Source organism: Phyllobates terribilis, unplaced genomic scaffold (genome assembly GCF_046119375.1).
Source record: "Phyllobates terribilis strain yellow unplaced genomic scaffold, ASM4611937v1 Scaffold_5__5_contigs__length_657084704, whole genome shotgun sequence".
In the NCBI taxonomy this organism is placed as follows: Eukaryota; Metazoa; Chordata; class Amphibia; order Anura; family Dendrobatidae; genus Phyllobates; species Phyllobates terribilis.
In genome coordinates, this window is record NW_027362765.1 from 597,136,422 (window position 1) to 597,157,562 (window position 21,141).

General features: G+C 40.8%; 1 protein-coding gene across 3 annotated transcripts in view; it reads right to left on the reverse strand.

The window, feature by feature from the left end:
• Positions 1 to 21,141, reverse strand: part of LOC141273727 (L-threonine ammonia-lyase-like) — a 173,382-nt gene that overhangs the window by 47,378 nt on the left and 104,863 nt on the right. For all 3 annotated transcript variants that reach the window (XM_073686011.1, XM_073686010.1, XM_073686009.1), the window contains 4 exons: positions 12,692 to 12,767; positions 6,366 to 6,491; positions 5,387 to 5,554; positions 3,564 to 3,621 (listed from right to left, as the gene is read on the reverse strand). In XM_073686011.1, the coding sequence (XP_073542112.1) occupies positions 3,564 to 3,621; positions 5,387 to 5,554; positions 6,366 to 6,491; positions 12,692 to 12,767 (428 nt within the window). The remainder of the gene's footprint in view (positions 1 to 3,563; positions 3,622 to 5,386; positions 5,555 to 6,365; positions 6,492 to 12,691; positions 12,768 to 21,141) is intronic.

The following is a 21,141-nucleotide window of genomic DNA, read 5'->3' on the forward strand; positions in this document are numbered from 1 at the left end:
AGTAAACCGGTTTCAGATAAAGTTGTAAATCTAGACTGTTATACACGTTCTTCATTTTCCTCTAAGGGACATTTGTACGTTGGTAAATAATTTCTATTTGACTTAAGGAGTCATGAGAATCATAAACAATAATGTGTTACAAGATGATGATAAGAAAAGAAGATTGCAAACTTAGCCTATAATAATTCTTGGAGTATTTCCTGTCAATTCATGATGTGGAATATGCTGAATGACAAATGGTCTCATGACAGAAGAATATGTCCTGTTTTATGCAATGATATGACTGTAAGATGAGTAATGAGGGTGAAATAGAAAGGAAAATAAGCCCTACATGCACAATATATACCCAGTAAGTAAATGGTATGAAAAGTAGTATCATAGTAGTGTTAAAACTGTTAAAACTAGGGGCATAACTTTAAAAGGGTATTCCCATCTCGGACATTTATGGCATATCCACAGGATAGGTCATGAATGTCTGATATATGCAGGTCCTGAATCTGGGAAAAGCACCATCTCGAGAACAGGGTCTCAGTCTCATACCACCATGAATGGGGAGGTTGACACGTTTAAGTGGCCATTTTTTTAAATTGTTCAGTCATTTTCTTTAACTTCCATAGAGGTGGATGGAGATAGGAGAGCATGCACACCATGTCTTTTTTTCCTGGTGGCCCAGTTCTTGAAATAAATGTAGATCCCATTGGTGAAACCTGTATCTATCACATATTTATGGCATTTGGATATTCCTCTGGCTAAAGTTAACCCCTTTAAGCTCTTAGGTTCCAGTGCAACATCTGTACCAGGCAACCTACCTTTCTTACCATGTGCAATTTATAATACTGCTGCGCCCTGGGGTGGGCGCTGCTCTTACAACCAGGATCCTGTTTTAAGTACATTAACATGTACCTCCGCCATACCCAATCTAGCACTACTCTGTACCCATTATTATAGACACATTGATCTTACATACTTACTTATATATCTGTGTAATTTTAGGCATGGCTTATTATATGCAATATCTGTTTTTTCACTCCAGCATGCGGTTATATGGCTAGCAGTTATAAATTCATGAAACAGATCACCTTCTTGTATAAACTCTTCTATATCCTGTTTTTATTATGTTTAAAACGCACCTGTCAGCAGGATTGTGCTCAGTAAACTACATACACTGTCACGTGGGCGACATTACACTGATTAAAATGATACCTTGGTTGATGAAATCCGTCATGTGGTTCTTGTGTAATCTTTACTTTCAGTTTGGAGGTAATGATATGCCCGTGCTCCGGGGCGGCCTGTGGGGGGCACTCTATCTGGTGCTCTGATTACATATTCATCTGTATGCTCTTATGACAGCTCACTGTGCCTTCACTGACCTGCCTCCTATTTTACCTAGCCCTGCACTACTAGATGCATTATGTAAAATAGGGGGCAGGTCAGTGAAGGCAAAGTATGCTGTCATAAGAGCATACAGATGAGATATATAAGTAGAGCACCAGAAAGAGCCCCCCCCACAGGCCGCCCCGAAGCACGAGCATATCATTATCTCCACACTGAAAGTAAAGATTACACAAGAACCACAGGACGGATTTCATCAACCAAGGTATCATTTTAATCAGTGTAATGGCGCCCACCTGACAGTGTATGTAGTTTACTGAGCACAATCCTGCTGACAGGTGCGCTTTAAGTGTGTGTGCATGTTCTTCTGCAATTCCACTGCACTCCAACTTGTGTTCTAATAAAGGTTTTCTATATCAGGGCTCGGGTGTGACTGTTGCCTTTGTACCCCTTTTATCCTCACCTCTTATTCCAAATATAAAGAACTTAAATAATACATGCGTTTTTAATTTACACATGTAGAATTAGAAGCTTCCTCATCTGGGTACTGTAGAAAGAGAGCTCATTTAAGACTTATTCTAATATTACTATAATATGCCAAAAATCTTCATGATGGGGAAATACCCAGCAGCAAAAATAATTATTAGCATTATTACAGTACACATAGACAATACATTTCTAATGTTCCCCTGCATTCTTTGTTACTTAGTGTGCACGGTGGTCAAGATTGTGAGACCAGAACTGGAGGGGTTAAGGTCATTGTTTATTTTGGTTACATTAATGGGAACCATTTGTGAATTACAAGAGAAAATTCCACGTCTGTAGGGAAAACAAGACAGAAAGTTAAGGGCTCCGAGCCAGGAATGTGCAGAGCCTTTGTGATTCATTATTTGGCAGTGGTGGATATGTGCGAGAAGCACATCTGGCTATTTCCTATGAACACAAGTTTCTCCAATAAACACAAAGCAAAAGAGAACAATTCTCTCATTTGGGACATGGGGGAAATCAAAACTGGTGCATAGGAAAAAGGAGCATAGTTTGTAATGGCAACAGCTGTTGTTGTGTCACTGCTTTTACTTCCTAAAATGAGCGGTGGGTTGATTTGATTGGATTAGTTGCCCCCTGTGTTCTGGCAGCGCTTCCGTCTCCCCTCTTGTGCTTACATTTTCACTTGCATGTTCAGTTGCTTTTGTCAGGATGGTTCCTCATGACTGGTCATTCATCTACATGGAGGCTATAGGAAATGTACCATATTCTCTGGACCCACTATTATTATGTCCAAATGTCTGGATAGACATACGGACAGGTTTCGTCTTCATTGGACAAGCTTTTTTACTAGTTAAAACCCATAAGTATGCAGAGGACGGATTAGGTCCCCAAAGTACAATCCATGGTATATTTATGGGCCAAGTTTTAGCCAGCTGCTCGCGTCCTCTCTGTCAGGGACTGTCGGATACCCTTTTAAAAAGAGTGGAGCAGTTTTCACAGCTTCTGTATTCTCTCTTCTCAGATACATGGCACTCAGTGTGCAATGTGGACAAGTGGTAGAAATCTTGTAATTGATTGCAAGATTGCTTGGATGCTGGTAGCAGAAGACTACTGCTAGGGCTAACGAGACGCATTACAGCCTTAAAAAAGTTGTTCCCTAATTTAAAAGTTAAACTTTATTTGCCCGGGGTGGTGTAAGAAATGAAAAAAACAAAACTATACCCACCTCCTAGACCAGGATGCTATTCTGCAAAATAACTATGTCCTCGCTGGTCTCCTTCTATTGACATCTCTCAGGTGAATCACCTGACTCCTGCCACCTTCATACTTCATCCAAACAAAAGAAACCTCTCTTTCTGTTCAGACAAAATGTGAAGGCTGCAGCCGATCAGCGGCCACTAATTGACTGCAATGGTCACATGATGCCCTGCAATGTCAGGGGACATGGGACCTAGTGCAGAGGATCATTGCTGGTCTGGGAGGAATCAGAGCGGCGAGTATTGCGTCTTTATTTTTTTAACCCATTTTTAGTATTTTGTAAAAAAAAATGTTTACTTTGTTGAAAAGCTCGAAAATCACAAAATAGTGGCAAATGTGTATCACATGGCTGGTGTGATGTATGAGACAATATAAAGTGTGATAAGTAGCTGATCTATTGCATGTCTAGTCACAACTGTTCTACAGTTCTACTGCTAAACACAGCATAGACCTATAGAGTCAAAACACGTGACAGGAGAGCCTACCTCCAATGAGAACAGGTCATTGATCAAGAAGACATTTTCTTTCTGCATATCCAGAACCCTGAAATCAACAGACCATGCTATGAACAATCTTAATGTAGATTTCACTTGTCTTGGACAAGCAATTATAAGCAATATGACAACTAAAGACTATACGACACATCCTAACACATTTACATCATAGTGCTTTAAAGGGAACCGGTCAGCAAATTCAGACTGGGCAGCATGAAACGCTGCAGTGTTTCAGAGTAAAAGACTACGTCCCTTGGCTGACTAGTCTGATGCGGTCTCCGGGCCAGCTTCTACTCCTCCTGCTCCAGTTGACTGACAGGTCTCTCCTTTTGTACACACATAGGCAGAGCATGGGGCACGTAGTCCCCGACCAGCTTTCCAAAGTTTGTTTACTCTGAAATGCCACATTGTTTCAACGTAAAATATACTCATACAGTATTAGCTGACTGTAATTGTGCACCCAGTGTCAGATTCATGTTGCTCGTGGTTCGGACAACATGAATCTGCCTACAGGTTGTCTTTAAATCTTTTGCAGAAAACAAATCAAGGAAGAAATTAGCCAACTATTTTATTGAGTGTGCATGAGCAATCTGGCAGAAGTGCTGCGCTGGCAGCTATACCCACCACAAGGCATCCAGCACAGACAGATCTTAGAATGATTTTTTCTTTCTTAAATTTAAGTTCCTAATGAATTTTCCAAATTTAACATTCCACTAACTGTTTTACAGGAACATTGAATATAACAAAAGCATAAAACATATGTAGTATAATGTGAAATGTAGCTCTTTAATTTACCTATTTTGAGCTGGGGTGTACCTTTATAGTGAGGGTCCCAATATTAAAAATTAAAATAAGGTCCCTTTTTGTTGCTAATTAACACCCTAACCACCAGGTACTGGAATCTTGATGCTTATTGGTGCCATCTCCTTTTCATGATTTTTAGCTACAATATCTCACTTTTGTTTCCTTACTGTGTATTGTAGAACCTGCATTAAAATGAGTTGTGCGGCCAGTCCGGTCTGAGCCACTGTCACCAGGGGCTCCATAGCTGCCACAGGGTATTGCTTATGCTATCTCTGGATTGCTTTGTATTTGCAGCCTATAGTTTTATTTTTTCTGCTGAAAGTCACTGCTGGCGCTTAAAAAATGTTGAATTACAGATTTTAGAAATAAAATATCTTTTATTAGTATTACTGATAATGTTGCACTAAAAACTGGCATACATGCTGTGCGCCAAATTTATTATGTGTTTTAGACAATTTTTCCATCTTATTAGACAGTTTTGAAAAGTGTCATCTCCGATGTAGGTACCAAATTACTTGGAAAACCTCTCTTAAAAATCCTGTGTTTGCTCCAGATATGATTTTTTAAAAATTATACAAAAGAAAAAGAGAAAAGCATCATGGTGGGCTTTGGCACAAACCAAGACGGGGGAGAACTGTGAATAATATTGATCTGCGGACAATCCAGTTTTTCCCCTGGACTGGATTGTCCACAGCTCAATATAGTTTACAATTCTCCACCTGCCTTGGTTTGTGGTAACACCCATTGCAATGCTTTTTTTTTTTCCTTTGCATCAATTTAATTTATCATTATAAGCCTCTTATCCGGCTGAGCAGGCGAGTAGTAGTCCCACGTGAGCAACCACAACTGTTCTCTCAATTCTATGCCTATCATGATTTCCCTTGGCAGCGCTCCTGTTTCTATTTTAGCTATGATTATTTGGGAATGTTCTTTTGGTAACAATATAAAATGTTGACCCCGCAATGGTGACTAAATTGTTTCTAACTTTATTGTTAAACTCTTCTACTCACCTGACTTCTTCTCGACCAATGGCTTCCAAGAGTTTAGTGATCTCTCCGGGAAAGTCTGGCAGGACAACTGAAAATTTGCACACACGATAATCTAGAACCAGAGCTCTGTCCAGACAGTGGCGAAGTAAAGGCAATGGCAGATTCCCACTACACACAACAACGGCCACCCTGAAAAACAAAAAAGCCTTTCCTTGAATATCACTGAAGACAAAGACTAATTGTTATATTGTTATGACTGTCCTGATTTCCTAAATAAGTGATGAGTTTAAGTGTAGGCAGGTAGCCACTTGGGCTCCATTTCTGGAGGGAGGCTTAAAAGAAAATCTGCTTTTAATTTTGTACAACCAATGTTGCGTCTAATTAGTAAGGGTTAATTGATAAGAGCATGTGAGAGGGATAGCGTATACAGTCATGGCCAAAAGTGTTGGCACCCTTGAAATTGTTCCAGAAAATGAAGTATTTCTCACAGAAAATTATTGCAATTACACATGTTTTGTTATACAAATGTTTATTTCCTTATATACTGTATAAGAGGTCAGGGATGGAGCTAGATGAGGGTCTGTTAGAGCCAATAAATGCTAATATAAATATATGGTATTTGCCCGGCGCTGTACCGGGAGGCTACCAGGAGGAAATTAACTTTATTGCTCTTGGTAGCGTTTGGCGTTCAGTCACCGGGGTGGTGCCAAAGTGGGTTCAATCACCGCTCCGTGTATAGAGGTGCTCTCAAGGATCATAACTCTGTTCTTTATTGAATATCTTCTGGTCCTGCTCAGCACTCAGTGCAAACATTTTTGAGACTGAAAATCAGTTCTATAAATCTGAATAGTGTTATTTCTGCAAAATGTGCATGGATTGCTGCAAGTTCTTCAGATGTATGGAAATTTCTACATCAAATGTGTTCCTCTTTTCATTCCTGACCATAACTGTGTACTATGAATAGTGGTGTAAGATGAGGCTATGTCATGAACTATATTACCTTTTCCCTTTCAGGTATGGGAGTGCACCAGATATTATAGCTGCAAGTCCCATTGCTCCTTCTGCATCTGCTGTAACCCTCTCATATTCAACCAGCCTCAGCATTGACAGCAACACATCTTCCTCCCTGAATGGAGATAGAAATATCAAGTTGTTTTCACTCTGACATCTTTTACCAAATGATCAGCAAACAGCTATTTAATAAAGTGCAGACAATCACTGTCACAGCAAATCACAGCTAGAATAAAGTGCAGACAATCACTGTCACAGCAAATCACAGCTAGAAATGAGGAGTTTTTTTAAAAATTCAATTAGCCATCTTCACTTAAATAGTCCCAGAAAATTATATTTGCAACAAATAAATTAGCTGTGAATCTGAATACTGCAAAGCCTTTACATATTTGCACAGAAAAGATGTGCATAGTATCAAAGTTTCATAGTTTTAAGGCTGAATGTAGACATACGTTCATCAAGTTCAACCTTTAGCCCAACATGTTGATCCAGAGGAAGGCAAAAACCTCATGAAGCAGATGCTAATTGCCTATATTAGGGGGGAAAATTCCTTCCCAATGCCATACGGCAATCAGACAAGTTCTCTGTATTAACGTCTCATCACAGAATCTAGTATCCATAACTTGTAATATTATACTTTTCAAGAAAGGCATCCAGACCTCCTTGTACTTTTGTAGTGGATCAACTATTACAACATCATGTGGTAGAGATTTCCATAATATCACTGCTCTTAGAGTCTGCGCTTCCTCGATATGTAGAGTATGACTCCTTGTCCCAGTTGCAGGCCAAGGTGTAAAGCAACCATTATATAGATCTCTGTACTGTTCCTTCATATACTTGTACATTGTAATAAGATCACCTCTAAGTCTTCATTTTTCAAAACTGAATAACCTCAAGTGTGATAGCCTGTTTTTCAGCTCACCCATTCCCTTAACTTTGGTTACTCTTCTCTGTACCGGCTCTAATTCAGCTATGTTCTTCTTATAAAACAGAGACCAAAATTGTACACAGTAATCTAATTGTGGCTGCAATAGTGACTTGTATAGAGGCAAAAGTATGCCCTTTTCATGATCTATACCTCTTTTAATGCATCCCATTATTTTATTTGTCTTGACAGCAGCTGCTTGGCACTGATCACTAAAGTTTTTAGTTTGGCATTCACCCATATGCCTAAGTCTTTTTCAGTGACAGTTTTACCCAGTGTTTTACAATTTAGTACATAATTATACATTTTATTTCCACTGCCCAAATGCATGATCTTACATTAAACTTCAATTGACATTTATCATCCCAAGTCTTCAACTTACATACATCCTTCTATAATATTAAATTATCCTCCTCTATGTTGATTACCTTGCAGAGTTTAGTGCATCTGCAAATATTTAAATTCTATTCTGTATGCCTTCTACATGGTCATTAATAAATATATAAAAAAAGAGATCCCAATACTGACCCCTCTGCTACCCCACAGTTAACTGGGACCCAATCCAAGTGTATTTCATTAATAACCAGCTTTTGTTTTTTGTCACTGAGCCAGCTGTTAACTCAGTTACAAAAATGTTCTCCCTTGTCCTGTTACTCTCATTGTATGTACCTTTTGTGTTGCACCATATCATATGGCTTTGAAAAATCTAGATAAACAACAATGCTCTGAGGACTCCTAGAATTGTACTGAACCCCTTTTGAGCAATGTAACACAAATGCAGCCTTAGTGAAATCCAAGTGACCTCATCCCATCAGGCTAGGGGAAAACGAATGGCAACCAATAACATATTTAACAACACACAGCAGTATCAGAGTTTGTATGCCTAAATTGTAAAAATAGTCCACAAATGATCCTGTAACATACCTGGCAGTGTTCTTGCATAGGGCACCATCTCCCACTATGCAAGATCGCAAACTTGATCATCAGTCCAGTCTGGTAGCCTGGCTCCTTTCCATGCTGTCTGCTTGCCTCTGTTTTGCTGCTTAGGGCGGCGGCCCGGTCACTTCCTGTTTCTTGTAGCTGCTGTGGGCACACCCCTAATGCGTCCTCAGCCTATTGCTGTCAGTCACTGGATATTTAAACCAGCTTCACCTGGAAGCTGATGCCTGAGCAACTTTAACATTCAGTGTGCTCCTTGACTCTGAATGTGCCAGGTCCTGTTCTGTTTTTTCCCTGCCTGTCCGCCTTCCTGGAGGCTGTATTTCCAGGCCTGTCTGAACACGCTCCTAGCCTGTTCGTTTCTGCCTCTGGGGGCCGTATACCCAGGCTCGTTCCTGTATTTCGCTGCAGTAACAGTTCCTGTCTGAACTGTCTCCTAACCTGTTACTTGTTTTGTCTCTATGTCCGTTTCCTCCCTTTTGCTGCAGTGTCTGAACCAGCACTTGGCTATACCTAGGCTCGTTCCTGTATTTCGTTGCAGTACAGTTCCTGTCTGAACTGTGTCCTAACCTGTTACCTGTTTTGTCCCTATGTCCATTTCCTCCCTTTTGCTGCAGTGTCTGAACCAGCACTTGGCTATACATAGGCTCGTTCTTGTATTTCGTTGCAGTACAGTTCCTGTCTGAACTGTCTCCTAACCTGTTACCTGTTTTGTCTCTTTGTCCGTTTCCTCTCTTTTTCTGCAGAGTCTGTACCTGCACCTAACTCCTACTCGTTGTCGCTGGCTGTACTTCTGTTTGTGAGTTGGAGTCCACTCGCTACTTCTTTGCAAGTAACTTGTGTGTATCTGGTTCTGCCTTTCCCTTCCAGTCTGTTCCATGTGAACAGAGCCCTGTCCCCTCTGCTCTGTCTTTGCTCACCGCTTTGGCGATTTATCTCTGCTCTGCCTTACTTACCGCTCGGGCGGTTTCTGCCCGCTCTGCTCTACTTTGTCCACCGCACTTGCGGTTTCGCTCTGCTCAGCCTTGTCCACCGCGCCTGCGGTTTCGCTCTGCTCAGCCTTGTCCACCACACCTGCGGTTTCACTCTGCTCAGCCTTGTCCATCGCACCTGCGGTTTCGCTCTGCTCAGCCTTGTCCACCGCATCTGCGGTTTCGCTCTGCTCAGCCTTGTCCACCGCATTTGCGGTTTCGCTCTGCTCAGCCTTGTACACCGCACTTGCGGTTTCACTCTGCTCGGCCCTGTCCACCGCACCTGCGGTTTCACTCTGCTCAGCCTTGTCCACCGCACCTGCGGTTTCACTCTGCTCAGCCTTGTCCACCGCACCTGTGGTTTTGCTCTGCTCAGCCTTGTCCACCGCACCTGCGGTTTCGCTCTGCTCAGCCTTGTCCACCGCACCTGCGGTTTAGCTCTGCTCAGCCTTGTCCACCGCACCTGCGGTTTCGCTCTGCTCAGCCTTGTTCACCGCTCCGGCGGTTTCTGCCTGCTTTGCCTTGCTCACCGCTCCGGCGGCTCTTGCCTGCTCTGCTTTGCTCACCGCTCCAAGCGGTCTCGCTCTGTCCTGCCTTTGCTCACCGCTCCAGGCGGTCTCGCCCTGCTCTGCTCTTGTTCACCGCTCCGGCGCTCTGCTCTGCTTGTCTACCGCATCTCCGGTTCTGTTCCTGAGTCCCAGTCTGTACTGGACCTTATCCAGTCTGTGCTCCAAACTGCTAGTGCCTCCCTGTCGGCACTCCAGCCGTGCTTGCCAGTACTCCCTGCCTGCATACCAGTCGTGCTTACCAGTGCCCACCTGTCTGCATACCTGCCATGCCTGCCTATATCCACCAGTCAGTGTGCCAGCCTAACCTGCCAGTTCCTGTATTTTCCGGTGTGGGTCAACAGCCGTGTCCGGGGTCTGACCTGGAGTGGCACCTGGTCCCTCTGCTCGGTTCCTCCCTGGTGCACTAGTGTCGTTAGCCGTCGTGCGACCTTGGTCGGATCAGGTAGATACTTAGTTACTCCCCTCCAGGCACTCTCCGGTTCACGGTCCAGTGGGATCACTAAACACGCACACGCCAGTCAGTCTGGGCGTGTGCATAACAGATCCCTTTTGGGGGCAGATACCTGCTTTGCTGGGTTTTTTTCACAGGTGGTGCAAATAGAAGAGGCCGTAGCTTTTTAGAAGGCAGGATGTAACAGGTCTCTGCATTTGGGTGGTATATATGGGTCTAATATTGGACTAATACAACAAGGAAGTGTGCAAAAAAAATTTTTTTTTCACAACACGCACACTTTGTGAGATAGACAGTTAAGTTTAAATTTCTGGAATGTAAAGATTTTTCTTTTGTCTTTAAAAAAAAAAATGGCTTGCAGATCTCCCAAACCAGGAAGCACACTTTAACTGACTCACAAGCCTTGGTTTCAAGATTTGTCTTTAGTAGCAAAATTTGGACAAAGAGGTAAACTTCCCTCCTAGTTTTCACTGCTAAAAATGCTACTTATTATAAGGTGCTTCTACTGCCATATATTAAAGATCAATTAATTCACAGTCACACTGACTCTGCGGGTCCTGCACATCCCTATCATTTCTTTAGATTATTATTGACAAACTAAGACTACCATTTCCACTTTCACTGTGCTTCAGTACTACAATAGTACACCAAAATTATATTTAGGTTCTTTTTTTATACCTGTGTCATGAGCTGTACGCTGTACCCAATGCTGTAAAGTCCCAAAATGACACTTCTTGGCCAGCCCTCTTTTTTTTATTGTCCCTGTTTTAGTCCCCCTTGATTGGGTGCGTTAGACCATGTGATGTGATAGTTGCAATGCATTATGGGGAAATCTGCACGACCTGACATCATGAGCCAGATGCTGCAGTCTTCAGCAATGTGTGAAATGGTGCTGCCCATTTTTTTCTCTTGCAATCCACACAAATCAAATCGTAAATAGTTCTAGTTTTTGAGGAAATTTGGCTTGAAGTCAATCCACAGCGGATCAATCCGTTCATCTCTAGTTCTAGCACGTTGATGTATAAAAGAGGAGACTTCTGAAATAAACTGTCCATAGTCATTGTTTCCACAATAGCAGCTTATTCTGAAGAAATTGTTAGTGACACATCACTCGAGATTCATCAATAGTTCCTTAGAAGGGCCTCTAGAAATAAATATAAGTGAGAAACTATAAAAGGCAGTGAAGCCCTTGATTGTAACACATAGTATTTGGAAAAATTTTGAAAGTAACATCTAAGACTAAATGAGCCAGCGAACATCGATACACAATGAACGCTTGGCTGCTTTGGCCATTACCACATCTGTAACCAGCACCATATTTCAGACAACATAGGCTGAGAAAGTTGTAGCTGCTTGACCTAATAATTTTATTAGCACCGAGAGTGTTTTTCACCATTAATTGCCCTTATAGTCAATTGTCAGGCATATTTTTTAGGGTTATTTTTGACTAAGTATGGTGGATGGAGCGTAAGCCATTGGTTGACTAACACAAGCAACCACGATGTTGGTGAGCTTTCATGCGATGCCTTGGTTAAATCACTGTAAAAGTCGATTTAGGATGTTTAGAATATATTCACACAGAGATTTTTCATTTGAATTTTGATGTGGATCTGCTTCAAAATCCACATCCAAAAGTATTTAAAGTGTAATTGAAACAGATTTTGATATAGATTCACACTTCAAAATCCACGATTAAAAAACTCTGTGAACATATCCTTAAAGAGGTTTTCCGACTGCGTAAAACTAAAACTGTCAAACTTGTCACACACTCAACTTTCAAATCCTGCACCACTGCTTAGGGAATGGCTCCATGGTCATAGCCAGTGTTCAAGAGTTCTTTTACTCGAAACGCGCATGGCATTTTTTATACACACCACCCCATAATATATGCTTTGTCATCTGAGATGTAGATTTTTTGTTTTTTTCTACAAATTTTTAAAAGGATTTGCCAATAAAGATTGTTGAATTTTAATCAATTGCCTGGTGTGTTGAGCTGGATCCATCTTCACTTCCTCCATGGTCAACACCAATCCTTGTTTACCTGACTGCAACAATGACGTGCCGTACTTGACTATTGACCATGGCAATCAAATACAGGTTGCCTATACTGACACCTCTGGGGTAAGTGATTGACTCCCATAGTCCCATATCAAGTTTGTAATGATTGTCGATGCCAAGGTGGTGTGCTATTCGGAAAGTAACCTTGTGGCAATTTGTCATTATTAGGCCATAAGCATGAAAAACTGGGATTTTCCGAAAGGTTAGAAAACCCCATAAGAACTGTCATTAGTCTTACTGAATATGTGTTGGAAAAAGAAGTCTATACTGTCACAAAAAGGCATCTTTGATCCTTGTTGCTTGACAGAATGGCAATAAAAATCTCTTTCTGCAATAAAATAACAATGTATATAAGAGCAGTAAGTGTCCATAGAATTGTAAGGTAAAAACAAATGTACTCACCGCACTGATATAACCTGGTCTATGAGCTTCTTGGTCAGTTTCAATGTGTTTGTGCCAAACGAAGGTCCCCCCAGCTCTAAAAAGTACAAACAGTAAAATCCAATGTCTCTCTCTCCACGTAAACAGAAAATAATAACAAATTAAAATATGCTTTACTATCAGTTCATATTAATAGTATCCTTTAAGGGGTTGTGATTTACATTTGGTCATATAGGTAATTTAATTATGATATATTATTGTGTGTTAATTAGCTCGCGGGATGGCTGTCATCTAGGATGGATGGTTGGCAAAGAAAGAACCTTCACTCCAACACAGAGAAATAGGTTAAAAAAACTCTGAAACCAACTCTATTATGGTCATACAGCAAAGTGATGACATCACTGTCCATTAATAAATTCTTGGCGGTCTAGCAACTAACTTAACATACATGGCCCTTTTGCCAGAAAACTGGGTTAAAAAAGGAAGACATTTTGACATAAGGTATAGTTGCACAAACATTTTGTGACTATTTCTATTTTTATGCCAGCTTCGCCATCTTTTTGAAAAGTATGTGGAGCCTAGCACTGCGCAGTAAAGGATAGCAGAAAGTGACTCTGGTGAACAAGAAGCTTAAATGTATGCCTAATTCATGAAGAGGTGTGCTTCCCCTCTAGGAATGGCTTGCAAATATCACATAGATAGTGGTGGTTGAAAAGTTTGTGAACCCTTCAGAATTTTCCATACTTCTGTATAAATTTGACCTGAAACTACATCAGATATTAACAAAAGTCCTAAAAGGTGATAAAGAACCTAATCATACAAGCGAGTCAAAAACATTAGACTTTGTCATTTTTAAATTGAGGAAAAAGATCCAATATCCCATGTGTCTGAGTGGCAAAAGTATGTGAACCTTTGCTTTCAACATCTGGTACAACCTCCTTGAGTGGCTATAACTGCACCTAAACTTTTCCGGTAAGTGTTCATTAGGTCTGTACATTGGCTTGGAGGAAATTTAGCCAATTCCTCTCTATAAAACAACCTCAAATCTATGGGTTTTTACCCTTGAAATGCTACTTCAGGTCCTTCCTCAACATTTCTATGGAGGTCAGGACTTTGACTTGGCCATTCCAAAACTTTACCTTTATTCTTCATTAACCAGTCTTTTGTAGAACAACGTGAGCACTTTGGGTCGTTGTCTTGTTGCATTACCCACGTTCTCTTCAGATTTGCTTTATGCACAGATGTCCTGATTTTGCTAATTCAGAATTCAATGTTTCATTAAGGATGTAAAGGTCAGATTTTGATGAGATTCGTGTTTAAAAAAGAAAAAAAAGGTTGCCCACTCACACCTGTTTGTCACCCCATTGATTGGAAACACCAGACTCTAATTCCACCTTCAAATTATCTGCCAATCTTATAAGTTTACATGCGTTTTCCGCTCATATACATGTGATATTGGATAATTTTCCTCAATAAAAAAAAATTCTAATATTGTTCTTGGTTTGTTTTTTATCTACTTTTAGGACTTGTGTGAAAATCTGATGTAGTTTTATGTCAAATTTATGCAGACGTGAAAAAATCTGAAGGAATCACAACTGAAGGAAACAAAGCGTTTAATGTATGAAATGGAGCCACAGAGAATTTTACTGTAACAGAATCCAGTTCATCATGTTCCTTTACAGTCCAGGAAATCCTGAATTTCTATAGAAAGTGGAATAAAAAGTTTTAAAAGCAGGATACCTCAGATCCATATCACCTTCCTGCCGTTCCTTACAAAAATGTATGACAGTGTGCGGAAATATTGTTGTCATGAGAAGAATGTAATGGAAAATTCTGTAATTACTGCTTGATTCTACTTGACGGAGCTGCAATATTCCAACAAGAATTTTTTTTTAATAAGGAACAGACAAGTGTCTTAAAGAAGCGCTTTCATCTGAAATGACATCATACTTGCATTGTACACTTTATAAACTCAATATGTAGACATTTCCACCATGAATTTAATGACACCCACATTTACCTTCTTCTTTATCCCGATTTTATTTTTAGCTTCCTTAAAATTAGGTTACATTACATATGGGGGCCAGACACAGAAAGCATCAAAACAGCACACTAGAGATTAACCCCTTGGCGTCACAGCCAGTTTATGCCAGACCATTTTTTTTTATTCTCTATAGTCATTTTCCAGGAACCATAACTATTTAATATTTTTGGCAATATAGTCATATGTGGGTTTGTTTTTTTCGTTATCTTTTTTCTGTAGAAATGAAAGGAAAAAACATGTATGAAGAATCCGCAGTGGCACAGGAAAAATGAAGGAGAAAATATTCCAGCATCCCGGATCGTCATAAAATCTCTCTTCATTGAAAAAATTAAAAGGTCTGGTACCCGTGAATTACAGGCAAAAGCGTTTCAGACTGCTGTCTTTAATCATTGCTTATTCCTGGATGCTGGAACATTTTCTCCTCCATCTTTGTTCTGTGTTTTTTTTTATGTTTTGCTACTTTTGCATAAGAAATGACTTTAGAAAAAAATCCTTTTTTTTTTTCCTCATCATAGTCCGACACACATAACTTTTTATTTTTCTGTGTAAGGTCTTGTTTCTTTGGGACAATTTCTAGCTTTAACTGGTCCAATTTTTAGGTACAAAATACTTTTTGAACACAGTTTTATTCATTTCTTTGGAAGTAGGCATGAACAAAAAAACATTACATCTAGAATTTTCTTTAAATTTTATTTTTTACAGAGTTCACCTTGCAGTATAATTTACGCGTTGAATTTATTCTGCTGATTGCTATGATTACAGTAATAACCAATTTATATATTTATTTTATTACTTTTTTATATTTTACTAATTTTTCACAAGAAAAAATATTTTCTTTCAATAAAATTCCTTTTTTTTGGCAATCATATTTTAAGAGGCCAAACTTTATTCATTTAGATTAACCCCTTACCAAAAATGGACCAAAGTCTTGGCTTTAGGCCCATTTAAAGTCATTTCTGTAAGGCAGTGGCTCCCAACCTGTGGCTTTCCGGCTATTGCAAAACTACAACTCCCTGTCTATCTCAACAGCCCATAAAAAAGGTATGAAACGAGTGGCTGTTTATGTAGAGATATTTGTTCATCTTAAAACATTACATTGATATATATTACTGTGACAACTAGGGCTTAAAACTGTGCTAATCTCCATCTGTGTCCAGCTACTACGTTCCACAACAGAAGATCTCTTACAGTATTTCAATTTTTAATCACCATGAGCCTAAGAGTTATTTTTTTCTTTAGAAACGTTAAGATGAGTAGTTAGATTATGAAAAGTAACAGGAATTAAATAAGGATTCCATATAAAGACAAATGTCTCACCTACAACATCACACTTTATGCATGCTGGTTTGGGTTGGTGTGAATCGATTATGAGGGCTCAATTCATCGGCCATGTCAGTAATCTGTGGCCACAATCATCATCACAAGTTTTCATTGGCAAAATGAGTTGCTGTATTTCTTATAAGCACCACTGACATCACCTGGTATAATAAACTAGTTTAGCTATACTTAAGAGTACAATGATATTTTTCCTTTTATAATATGACATATACAGTGGGAAAAATAAGTATTTGATACACTGATGATTTTGCAAGTTTTCCCACCTACAATGGAGAGGTCTGTAATTTTTATCGCAGAGACTCTGAGAGACAGAATCTTAAAAAAAAATTCAGAATATCACATTGCCTGATTTTTACATAATTAATTCGCATTTTATTGCATGAAATAAGTTTTGATACAATAGAAAAACAAAACTTAATATTTGGTACCGAAACCTTTTTTTTGCAATTACGGAGGTCAGACATTTCCTGTAGTTTTTGACCAAGTTTGCACACACTGCAGCAGGGATTTTGGCTCACTCCTCCATATAGATCTTCTACAGATCTTTCAGGTTTCGGGGCTGTCGGTGGGCAACATTGAGTTTCCGCTCCATCCAAAGATTTTCTACTGGGTTCAGGTCTGGAGACTGGCTAGGCCACTCCAGGACCTTGAAATGCTTCTTACGGAGCCACTCCTTAGTAGTCCTGGTTGTGTGTTTTGGATCATTGTCATGCTGAAAGACCCAGCCACGACCCATGTCCAATGCTCTTATTGAGGGAAGGTGGTTGTTGGTCAAAATTTCTCAATACATGACCCCATCCATCCTCCCTTCAATATGGTGCAGTCGTCCTGTACCATTTGCAGTAAAGCACCCCCAAAGTATGAAGTTTCCCCCACCATGCTTCACAGTTGGGATGGTGTTCTTGGGGTTGTACTCATCCTTCCTCTTTCTCCAAACACGATGATTGCACTTGATACCAAAAAGTTCTCTTTTGGGCTCATCTGACCATTTGACCTTCTCCCATGCCTCCTCTGTATCATCCAGATGGTCATTGGTGAACTTCAAACGGGCCTTGATATGTGCTGGCATGAGCAGGGGGACTTTGCGTGCCCTGCAGGATTTTAATCCATGATGGTGGTTACTAACGGTAATGTTTGAGACTGTGGTCCCAGCTCTCTTCAGGTCATTGACCAGGTCCTCCCATGTAGTTCTGGGCGGATTCCTAACCTTTCTCATAATCATCCTTATCCAACGAGGCAAAATCATGCATGAAGCCCCAGATGGAGGAAGATTGACAGTCATCTTGTGTTTCTTCCATTTTCTAATAATTGCTCCAACTTTTGTTGCCTTCTCACCAAGCTGCTTGCCTCTTGTCCTTCAGCTCATCCTAGCCTTATGCAGGTCTAAAATTTTGTCCCTGGTGTCCTTAGACAGCTCTTTGGACTTGGCCATGGTGGAGAGGTTGGAGTGTGATTGATTGAGTGTGTGGACAGGTGTCTTTTATACAGGTAACGAGTTCAAACAGGTGCCATTAATGCAGGTAATGAGTGCAGAGAAGTGGGGGCTTCTTAAAGAAAAACTAACAGATCGGTGATCAAATACTTATTTCATGCAATAAAATGCAATTTTATTTTTTAAAAATCATACAATGTGATTTGCTGTTTTTTATTTTTAGATTCTGTCTCTCACAATTGAAGTGTACCTACGATAAGTTCACCAATGACCATCTGGATGATCCAGAGGAGGCATGGGAGAAGGTCATGTGGACAGATGAGATCAAAATATAACTTTTTGGTATCAACTCCACTGTATTGAAGAGAGGTTGGATGGGTCATGTATCATGAGATTTTGGCCAACAACTTCCTTCCCTCAGTAAGAGCATTGACTGGGTCTTCCAGCATGACAATGAGCCGAAACACACAGCCAGGGCAACTAAGGAGTGGCTCCGTAAGAAGCATTTCAAGGTCTCTGAGTGGCTTAGCCAATCTCCAGACCTGAACCCAATAGAAAATCTTTGGAGGGAGCTGAAACTCAATGTTGCCCAGTGACAGCCTGACACCTGAAAGATCTGGAGAAGATCTGAACTTGGTGAAGAACTACAGGAAACGTCTGACCTCTGTAATTGCAAATAAAGGTTTCTGTACCAAATATTATGTTCTGTTTTTCTATTGAATCAAATACTTATTTCATGCAATACAATGCAAATTAAGTATTTAAAAATCATACAATGTAATTTTCTGGTTTTATTTTTAGACTCTGTCTCTCACAGTTGGAGTGTACCACGATAAAAATTACAGACCTCTCCATTCTTTGTAGGTGGAAAAACTTGCAAAATCAGCAGTGTATCAAATACTTATTTTCCCCACTGTATAAAGAATGCTGAGAATGTCCTATGAGGTGCAATGACAAGGTTTTCCCTCACAGTAAAGAAGCATAAACAATTCTGCATTAATGACTTCCATACCTTTTCATTTTCTGTGTGTATACTACTCGGGGCATATCTAATCAAAAGTGCAGGTAAAAACCGAACATAGGTAGCTGATCTAAGATATAATGTAAAACCATGTAAGGGTCTGTTCTGCATAAAATAAATAGCTTTTATTCCATTAGGAAAATATAGTGCAATCCTGAAAAAATGTGCAATAAATATGGAAGACATCTGAGAATTTATAAATTCCCTGTTGTTCAGTATTGCGTACAGTTGAAATCTTTCTAGCTTTATGCCAAAATTACCTGCAATATTATGATGTGTTGTTAAAAGAGAACTCATTTATTCTAAAAGTTTTCCCATGTCACCCCAATATTAGAGGTTGCTGTTTGTGAGGATAAAGCATTCCACTATTATATCTCGACACCAAGTATCTTATACATAAATCAGTTTGCTAATTTTACTGAGCTCCTGTAATTGCTGTCTTTTGCAAAAGACGGACCAAGTCCCAATGAATAACCCTATTTAGGAATCTTGAGGTCATTTGATCTCAATTTATTGACCAAGAAAAATTAAACAAGAAATATTGATATGGTAAAGCAGACTTCACATGTCTGAATTTCCTTATCTGTGTATGGACCACAATTTCAAGATCAAACACAGATCTCCTGACTTAAACAAACAGCCTCTTTGGCATGTATTTTAGAGTAGTGGTGGTATGGCAAAAGGAACACCCGTAGCTGGACATCTCGCTCGTATCTCAATGATACGGCCATTTCTCCAAAGTGTCCCAGGAGCCGTTTTGCAAAAAGACAACACCAGGCTACATGTTGTTTGTGCTAGTGTGAGCAGCCTGTGAGGCCTAAATGTGCTACCGTGGCCTGCAGTGTCTCTGGACTTGTCACTCATAGACCACATGTGAGACATCACTGGCGACAATTGCACAGGGAACTGCCAGCAGCAGATCTTGATGATTTGCCCAAGTGCATTCAGCATGCAGTACATTCCTCAGACAACCAATAATAACCTTGATAGCTGATAAGGCATTTAAGTGCAGACATTTCTGCATGTAGTGCTCATACATGATACTGAACAAATCAAGATGTTCTAAAACGGTTACCATTTTTTAATCATTTGCATTGTCATGTCCCATGATTTAGGAATCATACAGACAGTATTGTATTATCATTGTGCTGTTATATTGTGCTGTTTCGTTGCTATGCAATAAGGTTTGCCTTCTTTAGAAGTTTGTCCTTCCTCTCTCCCTGTCTCTCTGATGTAGCTCTGATGTCAGTAACCCTTCACTTCTTCCTCATTCTTCTCATTCACTGTCTATCAGCCATCTTAGAAGCTCATGTGTTTGCAGCCCTGGTTCTGAAATGTCTTTTTATACCTACTGTATGTGTGCAGAACTACAAAAATTCAGCTGGAAAGAAACCTTCTTCTGGAATCTTCATACATGCCTCCTGCAATTGAGTTCAAGCTACCTGAGGACATCACTCTGTATGAGCAACGGTTCATAGAGGCTGCCTAGAAACGGTGTCTCAAGCGCCCTACACTTGCAGCTGTAGCATCGGCATCTCTGCCTCTTGCCGGGCAGAGACGCCGTTCCCCTCACCGCCGCGGCCCAGGTCTGGCGTCTTCCTGCTCACCAGCTGCTGTGGCGCGCACCGCGCGCAGCTTCCCGGGCACTGTGCTTAGGGCGTGCGCTCCCTCCCTCTTAAAGGGGCCGTGCGCACCATCCTATAGAGTCCCCGGCCATCTGACTCATGGGAGTCACCTGCTCTCACACAAGGTCGGTACCAGAGTGACACCTGGTCCACCTGCCCGGTCCCTCCCTGGTTCACGGAGTTGACTAAGCCGCTGTGTGACCTTGGTCAGGTCGAGTAGGCACTTAGTCACGCCCCGATGGTCCCTCCTTGCACCGAAGCACAGAGGTTCCACCACCTGGACCTGTAACAGCAGCTTAGTTATGGAGTCAGAATACTAAAAAATACTCTTGCCAGATACAGCTGTAAAGCCAGTCTACAGCTTTTATAAAGCTATAAAACAGTCATTAGAGCATCTGCTCACAGAATATAAGGAATCAACGGTGTGTGCGTGTGTAAAGCTGTGTGCCCACGATGCATTTTTTAAGTGTTTCCGCATTGGCAAAAACGCTGCAGAAACGCTTAAAAAACGCATGGTAGAAGGCCTGCCATGTTCCCCAATGATAATCCGCATGTGCTGTGCACATGCTGCGGAAATTTCCGGTGTGAGTTATGATTGCGGAAAAAAACGCAGCACTACAATTATTTTGCGGAAGCGCTGCTTTTTCGCCTCCATTGACTTGCATTGGAACGCTTGGATTCCGCATCACTGTATCTGTACATGCAGAATCCAAGCGTTTCAATGTGCAGATGGTACCCGGGTCTGGAGGAGAGGAGACTCTCCTTCGGACGCGGATACCATAGAACCTGTAAAAAAAAGAATAAAATAAAAAATAAATATTATATTTACCTTCTGATGGCCCCCGGTCTCCTTGTCTTCGCTTGCCGGCAGATTGTGGTGGACTGAAGGACCTGCGCTGACGTCATTTAGTCATGTGACGGGTCACGCGACGCTGACGTCGGCAGGTCTTTCAGTGTACCGCGAGCTGCCAGCAAGACAGGACGGAGCGAATCAAGACTGCGGGGGGCGTC